Source organism: Limulus polyphemus, unplaced genomic scaffold, assembly GCF_000517525.1.
Source record: "Limulus polyphemus unplaced genomic scaffold, Limulus_polyphemus-2.1.2 Scaffold134, whole genome shotgun sequence".
NCBI classification, from domain to species: Eukaryota; Metazoa; Arthropoda; class Merostomata; order Xiphosura; family Limulidae; genus Limulus; species Limulus polyphemus.
The window spans coordinates 208,097-218,069 of NW_013665744.1; the positions used below are offsets into that span (position 1 = coordinate 208,097).

Genomic DNA, 9,973 nt, shown 5'->3' on the forward strand with positions numbered 1-9,973 from the left:
CTATACATGCATGGAACACTTATCCAGACCTCCACATCAGCAAAATTCCTAGGACTAACATTTGACCAAAAATTAACGTAGGTCAAACATACAAATAACATTTTAACAAAAATCTGGAAACGCACAAATTATGCAAGAAGTCTAATAGGCAAAACCCAGGGAACATCACCTGATAACATTATTAAAATGTACAAAACATACATTCGACCAATAATAGAATATGCCAGTCCGGCATGGATAAACACAGTTCCTAAGCACATAAACAAACTACAAAGAATACAAAACACATTAATCACCTCTGCATACAGAGTCCCCCGTAGCACCTCATCAACATTTATGCACAGATACGCTAATATACAAACAGTAGCCGATAGACTCTTGCATAATACTATAAATTACTTTGAGAAAAATTGACAAAAGAACGACCTACTTTGTGAACTCGACCGTTATTACATACATGATGGAAGTAGACCTAAATACCTCTCGCCAGTTAACATTTATTTTAAAATGAAGGATGTGATCAGGTCACCTAACGTTAGACATATAAACCCGACACTAGTTAGAGCCTAGAAATAATATATTTAAAAGGGTAATACATGTAAAATATGTTCGATTAGTCTCTAACTAGTGACATGTGTAATTTGCACTATGGACTTGTATAAGCAATGCAAAACACAAAATGTAACTGTGATACATACATGGACATTGCCCTGAAAGGGGTCGGAGCAAGTGCGGTTTACTCCGACCCTCTTGTAGTATCAACACTCTACATTCACAGACGACAAACCACAGTCCGGAAAGGAGGAAGAGGTCCAAACGCACCTGACCCTCCTAGGTCACAAAGACCTAAATTCCTATCAGGAGGAGAGAGAGAGCTATGTAACAAATGTGACTTCAAACACAACCAGAGAGGCACTCAGTAGAGCGCACACCTCTGCCACGCAGCGTTGATCATATTCGGCTCTCAAAAAATGCGAAAATGTGTCCGTATATCCGTCGCTTTCAACAGAGATGGACCATTTTTTTTGGCAGGATAATGAGACATGGATATTCTACATAAGTGCACCAAGTTTCATCAAAATCCGATTATTTTTGACTGAGCAGTGGGGGCGTTATAATGTGACGGTCAATCTCACTATTCGTTGGTAAAAGAGTATCCCAAAAGTTGGCGGTGGGTGGTGATGACTAGCAGCTTTCCCACTAGTCTTACACTGCTAAATTAGGGACGGCTAGTGCAGATAGCCCTCGTGTAGCTTAGCGCGAAATTCAAAACAAACAAACAATAATTGTCACTGATATTTTTTTATAACTTAGCGTGGAAATTTCTATTTGCAACATCCCAAAACATGTTTCTACTTCAGTATATCAATTGGGGCCTGGTGTGGCTTAGCAATTAGTGTGCCAGATTATGGATCTGAAGGTTCCAGGTTCATTTCTCGTTGGCGCAAAAAAAAAAAAATCACGCTCCGCACTTTGACTCATGGGTGTGCTAGAAGAGAGGCGGTCGAATCCTAATATTCGATTAGAGCAGCCCAAGATTTGGCGGTGGGCGCTGTTGACTAGTTATCTTCCCTTTAGCCTATCAGTTCAAAAATAAGGGAGGGTTAGCGCATGTAGTTGCGAAACTCTGAAATTAAAGCAACAGCTGTATTAACCTTATCAACTTAGTTGTCACGGAGATTTGATCAAGGTACTCTAATAATAAATGTTTAAAACATTTTATCAGAATGTATTATGTTTAGTACTTGTGTATTCTGTACACTGCGAAAGGAAATTAGTATTCAGGGCTGTACTGAATGAACTGATGCATTTGTGTCTGTTTTTCGTAACGTCTAAGAAAGTAATGGTAACCTCAGGTGAAAGTGTGAGAATTAGAACGAACGTGTACGTTATTCTCAGATATATGAAAAAAGTATATTATGTCCAGTCATTTTCGGCTGTGCTTGGACACATTGACACTGTATTCTTCCAAACGTTCATTGTTCGATTGTAGTTTAACGCAACTCTCAAATTAGCATTATTTAATTGCTTATTTTCGCTATTTTCGTGAGTGGTTGATGTAATATAAACACCAACATTCGAAGAACTCCGCTCTGCTCAAAAGCCTTGATACTTTGACGATAACCCAGGCGCCCTAGTGACTGTTTTATTTGGTTTTTTTTTGTTGTTGTTGTTTTTATATCAGAATTCGAACATGAGTATGAGAAATTCAGCTGTTATGGCTTCAGTATTAAATATTTCACCACACTCGTAACATAAAAAAACTTTAACAAACAACTTCAGTATCCTTGCAGAGCTGTTTGATGTGTAGAAGTACAAGCTGTGTCAAAACAAGGTTATTTGCACTTATACGAGTTAAGCAAGAGAGATTTTTTTCATAACAGTGAAGACATATGCAAACGTTTTCACTACAGTCTTTTGTATTTATGGCAAAACTATTGAGGCCAGTCAACAGCACCCCACCGTCCACGCTAAGCGATTGATTGTCACTCTTATAACGCACCCACAGCTGAAAATGTGTGGAATATTTGTGTGTAATAGCACGGTTTCGAACGCGGCTCACCAACTCCGAAATCTAGAGCTGTACTATAGGGCCAATTCGCGACCCCACTCTAGAAGAATACGACAAACTCGACTGATCTTAATACGAGAGAATTTATAATTTATTGTTTAATCTATGACAGGTGTGGTGAAACTTCTTTTGAGTCAAAGTGGACTATATGCAAGTCCAGGAACGTTATTAAAACATGCCATCAAAACACGATAATATCCATTATATAGAAACAGAAAATGAAAGCACGATAATATCCATTATACAGAAATACAGAATGAAAACACGATATAATCCATCATACAGAAATACAGAATGAAAACACGATATAATCCATTATACAGAAATACAGAATGAAAACACGATATAATCCATTATACAGAAATACAGAATGAAAACACGATAAAATCCATTATATAGAAATACAGAATAAAAACACGATAATATCCATTATATAGAAATACAGAATAAAAACACGATAATATCCATTATACAGAAATACAGAATGAAAACACGATAATATCCATTATATAGAAATACAGAATGAAAACACGATAAAATCCATTGTATAGAATACAGAATGAAAACACGATAATATCCATTATATAGAAATACACAATGCACATACCACCGACTGTACACTACCAGAGAAATTAACTAAATTAACAGCCTCTTAATTTAATTTGTAGTAATTAACGCCGTTCCGTTATATACAGTAATATGTACAAAGTTTGAGCAATTTTCTTATTCTTGTAAAGGGAGCTTTATCTGATCCTTGTGATATCAGCATATTAAAAAGTAAGAATGACCCTTTTATTTGTATTTATATGGTCAAGTTCTTTTAAGCGAGACCGTAGTTACTAATTTTCATTTTATAAATAGCTTAATTTATACTAAGGAGTTCTTATAACAGTTTATGTTCACATTTGATATATGAAACCTCGGATCCAAACTCATGTACGCTATCCACTGGACCCTCTTGACCCTATATGTGTAGTTAAGGGAAATATTTCTTTCAGTTTTCTATTAGATATTAGCTGCCAGGTTTCCAATTCTAGATTTAACTTTTATTTTCTGATAATACTACTTCTAATTACTTTATTCCCGTCTTTAGTAAACAAGTAAGAGTCGGGTGTGACCTAGTCGTTAGTGTGCCTGGTGAGGATCGGAAGTTCTAAGGTTTGTTTGACAATATTTCCGTGAACATCGTCTAAACGTTCAGCTTGTGGGACATTATAGCTGCGACAGTCAATCCAACATTCGGTTAAGAGTATACGCTACTGACTAGTTGCCTTCTTCTGGCAGCGGTTCTACATTAGGAATGGCTACGCCTAAAGCTTTGACCTGGCATTACTGACCACGTGTCCACAAAGCGCTGTTAAGGTTGAAAATACCAAACACCAGTGAACAAAACAGCACTACAAGAAAAGCATCCTAATATGGGTCAGACAACTGACACTTGGGGTACGACTCCAATTAAGTTGTGAGTTTTATTCAACTCCTCCATTCGAGGATGTCTGAGGTCTGAATCTTGATTCCATTGCAATTTAATTTTATTTATCTTTAAACACTAAGCCTTGTTGTACTGTGAACTTCCGCTTAATCTTCTAAAACCATTTTTTATTTAGTAAGTAAAATTTACTAAGCGTTTAACTGGCTTAATTTTGTCTTGGTTTTAAAACACCCGCTCAATTTTCATCCATTATAAAAAAAAAAAATATTCATGGTCGTATTATGACCGGAAACGTCAATTATCCATTCTTCTAACTCATAAACCACACCTTATAGTTCTTTGTAGTTTTAGTAAAATTAAACTATTGAAGTACACTACACTTACTCCAGAGTAATTAATGAAACTAACATTTTTTTTTATAAACACGATGAATTTATCCACTGCCTTTTCTAGTTCCTTCGCTACGATACCTTATGTATTATGTTTATGAAACGGTAGTTACAAAACGTGAAGACCACATTAACATACCACACGTTAGAAGAGAGTAAAGTCCGCTTCTATATTTAACCCAAGCATATAGCTACCAGGTTTTTGCGAATTGAGACTGAAATAGCATTATGTAAATTCTATATGTAATGGTAAAGCATTGCGTAAGTAATTGTTTTGTTTGACTTCTTGTTGCTCCCTGGTGTTTCAGTAGTAAGCTTGAGTGTTTTAAGCACTAAAATTTGCAGTTCGATACCTGCAGTGGGGACAGCGCGGATAGCCTAATATGTAGACGTGCGCTTAAAGCAAGTAGTTAATAAGATATCTTTGTAACATTTTCAGATTTCGCTGAAGATGGACTAAATGTATTCTGAAATGTTCGAATATTGTAAGCAAAGGGTTTATTTTAGAACATCATTGAATATCTTATCTTCGTTTTTACTGAAATTATAGACTATTTTTCATCAATATATCGCTTAAAGGTATCCATCCAGTAATTGATTTCATTATAATGGTCACACCTTGTTAGCACTTAACAAAAGACGCGAGCGATTACACAACACCTCGTATTTCCGTCTGTTTGAAGCACTTGAAGAAAGTGTGTTTTTTAAAACCCGTGGATTAAAAATACAACCACCCTGTCATACTACACGCGGGTTAAAAATACAACCAACCTGTCATAATACCTGCGGGTTAAAAATACAGCCACCCTGTCATATAATCTGCGGGTTAAAAATACAACCACCCTGTTATAAATCCTGCGGGTTAAAAATACAACCACCCTGTCATAATACATGCGGGTTAAAAATACAACCACCCTGTCATAAAAGCTGCAGGTTAAAAATACAACCACCATGTCATAAAAGCTGCAGGTTAAAAATACAGCCACCCTGTCATATAATCTACGGTTAAAAATACAACCACCCTGTCATATAACCTGCGGGTTAAAAATACGGCCACAACACTTCTGTCACATGAACATTTCTTTGGTTAAACTTGATTTTAGCCAAAAATATACATAATTTGATTTTCTACTTAAGATACATATTAACACACTTTTTTAATGTTTCGAAATTAGTCGAAGCTATATCGATTAATTTATGAAGCTTTTTTTTAGCGTAAAGTTGCACAGCGCTCGGACTCGAATCCTGGATTTTATTGTTGTAAGTCCGTAAGCTTACCGCTGACTCGCGTAGGAACATTAATTTATGAACTTTTCCTAATTTATTAGCCTATGGATTGACACAATGACACTGACTATTAACACTATTATACCAAATTAAATCCACTGATTAGAGCTGAATAAGCACAGTTACAATAAAATTAGTTTTTGTTGAACTTACCTAGAGGTGAGTTACCCGGATATCCGTTTGAAAGATATCTTGATAAGGCATACCAGGTTTCAGTGACAATTATTAGTCATCGTGTTACTTATTTGTAATGTTGGATACTTATTTTCTAAAACAATAGACTACATCTTTTTAAAAACAAAAAATGCAAAGTTTAACACCGATCCGATATTCATTAACAGACAATGAAGCCAAGGAAACGTTAAAAAGTAAGGTGCCTAAGATTGGATTGTTAATTGCAAATGTTACCCATTTTCAAAAAGCCTTTTTTGAGCTATAAATGCTGAATAAATAGTTTTCAGCAAGATATGTTATATATATCGTGAAGATACAAAATGGGCTACCTCAGTTTTTCCAGAGGGGAGGAATCGAACCTCAGATTTAGCGTTGTAAGTCCGTAAACTTACAGCTAACCCACTGGGGAACTAGACAAAATGAGGAACACTAAAGATGAACATGAAATTGACCATCCTGGTAAGAAAAGGTCATCATGTGATAAATATGGTTTAGAAAGGAGGAAAGGAATTATCAATGGATCTCACCCATTTTCTTTTTACACATATTCTTTTAAAGTATTTATGCACCAAATTATTCGTGGGTCCATGATTTTGATGGTTGCAGGGCTCCCAATTACACATGAGACACACAGAAAAAAAGGAGTAAAATATGATAACTATTACAATGCATCGCACTCATTACTGCTGTATGTTTCTAATTTTTCATAGCAAATGAGTGATTTCACGCAGTTTTTTTTTTAATTAGTACTTTACGTTGAATTTTGCAACGGGTAAAACAAAATTATTCAGTAATGATCCCACCGATATAGTGAACGGTATAAAAACATTTCGGTAATATAAGGTTTTAAAAAATCAAGATAATTTTCCCAAAATATTTTAACGAAAGATATTTATATATATACTTAATTTGATTACTACCCATCGTTTTTTTTCCCCTTCCCTTCCTTCTCTCTACAGTCGCGACTGGGGACGTTGCTTGGACGATGAACCTTCCGATCACGGTTTCTCGTTTCCTCAGCTGCCGCCAGGGGCTATGTATGATGCAGACCATCAATGTCGGCTGCAATATGGATCAACAGCAGAACACTGTGAGGGAATTGAGGTTAGTAATATATATATATATATATATGTATATGTCACTTCTAGAACGAAACGTTTAGATTAAACCAATGAAAATCAAACAACGTAAATATATGTATGTGTGTATACAATCACACACACACACACACACACATACACACACACATATATATATATATATATATAGAAATGAAATCAGTTGAGATAAAAAAGAGACCTGTGTAACCAAAACATATACAAGTTTTATAAATATTTATGTTACCTGTCTAGAGCTGTAACCAGATGAAATCAAACTACGACTATATACACCTAGAATTGAAACTAACTAAAATTGAACGGGCGGGGCCTAATTGTTAGCTAGTCTGCAGATTAGAAGCTAAAACCAGTTCTAGTGTTTAGCGGTGAAACTAAAATCACTCTCAGTGTTTAGTGGGGAAGTTGAAAACAGTCGTAGTGTTTTGTAAGAAAACTAGTGAGGACGTTAAAAATAGCTTTGGTATTTTTAAAAAAACTAATTAAAACTTGATGAAGCGATAAGTTATCTTGGAATAAACGTCTCTTATATTTTCTGTTTACAAACTTTCAATCTCTATGTAACTGATACTGTTGTTTCTCTTTATCTATCTATATAATTTAACTCGCCTACTTTCTCACGAAAGGGATATTTAAAGTGATGGAGCAGTTTACATATGTTTAGATGTCTGTTTCTTGGACCACATGTGTTTTACAAAACTAAAAATATTCAGTTAAGGTGAAAAGGATATTTGAAGTGATGTATTAACTTACATACGTCTCTCTGTTTTTCTGACCGTATGTGTGCTCGCACTATTTTTAAATAAATTTAGTTAGTAAACGAAAGCCGATAATTTAGTTACTTTTGATTAAGACAAAATAGAGCGTAAATAAACAAAATATTTAGAATGCCGGGATAAAACCCGGGAATAAGCCAGTAAGATCGTAAAATCTTGGGATTCTAAAAAAACCTTTGTCATTGCAACTCCTAGTTTCACGTTTAAGCATCAGATTATAGCAATATATACCCGGCATTCTGAGACTCGTAACACACACAGGAGACTGCTAAAACCTTGAGCATTTGTACGAATGGCTTTGTAGTTAAAACTTTTACGTTTTGAACGCTTGAATCGGATCCTCTCTGTCTGTGTGTCTGACTCACCATTACACAGCAACAAGGGTCGTTTAGAATGTAGAATGTAAGCAATTAATTTTATATAGAGACAACTTTCTATTAGGTTTCAATTACGTTTGATAAAATAAACCGCATTGGTTAAAATATGTTTAAATGCTAACGAATCAGCAGCAAGGACAGAAAACGATTTTTAAGCAGTTTGCATTGAATAAAGAACATAAAAATGCATTCAATGAATTACCTTGTAGTAGCGTCTGAGTGTCAAAGCATAGACTGTATTATTGTTCGTCTACTATGTCTCACAACAAAATTTGGAAATTTTCACAACCTAAAATATAATAGAAATACTGAATCAAATTATTTCGAATATTTTAAAGTCAAAATTAAATCCTATTTGATATGCTTCTTTGAAGTTTCGTACAATCTGATCAAGTATAGCCACTGTGGGAAGAAAAACATCAAAGGATATTAGTGACATTCCTCTGGTCCAGAAAGTGTTAATATAATTACGAAAGTCTCGGGGTTCTTCTCTATAAATCCCTGGATTCTAGGATCTCATATCTCAATGTAAAACGTTATGGTCTTCAACTCCGAGGTCAAGCTTTAGAACAGTGACTGGAATGCTGGAAAGACGCATGTGAGGGGGTGGTAGACATTTGTAGTTTAAATATATCTAAAGTTTATGTTCAAAAGATGTTGTTGTTGTTATTTCTACACCAGACGGGAGGTCATCGCACCCAGGAACGTATTTTGAGTTTCTTTTATATCGTTTATTTGGCACAACACGAAAACGATATCAAGTTCGCCGTTATTGAGAATCAACATGAATGCAGTTCGTGAGATTAGGGTCTTATAACCGCGCATGTTTCCATGCCAGGTTTTTACATTTTATGTAAGTATATGGCTCGTTTAGAAGTGAGCGACGCCACTTATTGACCTATGTGACACCTCGAAAATCCCAGTCCAGACGCCTTTCTCTCCTTTTAGATGCGCTGTCTGTTCAGTCTATTAAAAATGATTTGACCAAGGTCCATTTTTATTCGTGGAAAAATACGATCGCGTGCGTGTAACGTGAACGACAGCTGTTGATCGATGTTGTCGGCAAATTCTTATATTATGATATGTTGTGTTTATTTTTATGCTCGTTCAGAAGTTTCAAGGGTAAAAAACAAACAAACAAAAAACACTCGCTTGCTTGTAACGTGTTTATATTAACCACTTTTATATACTTACAGAACAGTTTCAAAGTGCATGTTTTTCATTCTGCTCATCTTGTATCTCATTTGAAAGGGTACTTTTAGTATATTTTGAGGCACATTTCAAGTTCTTGGAAAATATATAATATTATACACACTTTGCAATATTTAAGTAAGCAAAGTTCGAGTGTGATAAGAGATCGCCTTAAGAAATGTTTTACGATACCATTGATACAATTTATTGTTTTTTGTTTTTTTTCATTTAAGTCGAGTATTGAACCATGTGCATAACAGTTGTTAAGCTGGAGTCAAAATAAAATTGTTATTTCACGCTGTTGATGAGTAGTTCCAGGTGGCAAAATTTACTTGTGGATTGCAAATAAGCTTTAAAAGTTTAATTGATATGAAAAAAAAAACGACAACAAAAAGAAAGAAACTGCGTATTGAAGCATATTTTTCTTTTCGTTTACTGTGAAAACCCCAGAGCTAGTGATGCACGATAACCTTGTAAAGCCCGTAATTATAACACAATCAATCTGCTACGATCTTTATTACACATTTCTGCACAAATATCTTTATTTCTTTACATAGTCAGAACGTCGATTCAAATCCAAAATTTTTATCCTGAGTGACAGGTTATGTTTTTTTATTCCTTTAACCCCTGTGCCCGGCATGGCCAGGTGGATAAGGCGCT

At 35.1% G+C, this 9,973-nt stretch overlaps 1 protein-coding gene across 1 annotated transcript in view; it reads left to right on the forward strand.

Annotated features, from left to right (window-relative positions):
• Positions 1 to 9,973, forward strand: part of LOC106473892 (A disintegrin and metalloproteinase with thrombospondin motifs 7-like) — a 120,010-nt gene that overhangs the window by 76,288 nt on the left and 33,749 nt on the right. Inside the window, exon 9 of the mRNA XM_013934587.2 lies at positions 6,814 to 6,958. Coding sequence (XP_013790041.1) covers positions 6,814 to 6,958 — 145 coding nt within the window. The remainder of the gene's footprint in view (positions 1 to 6,813; positions 6,959 to 9,973) is intronic.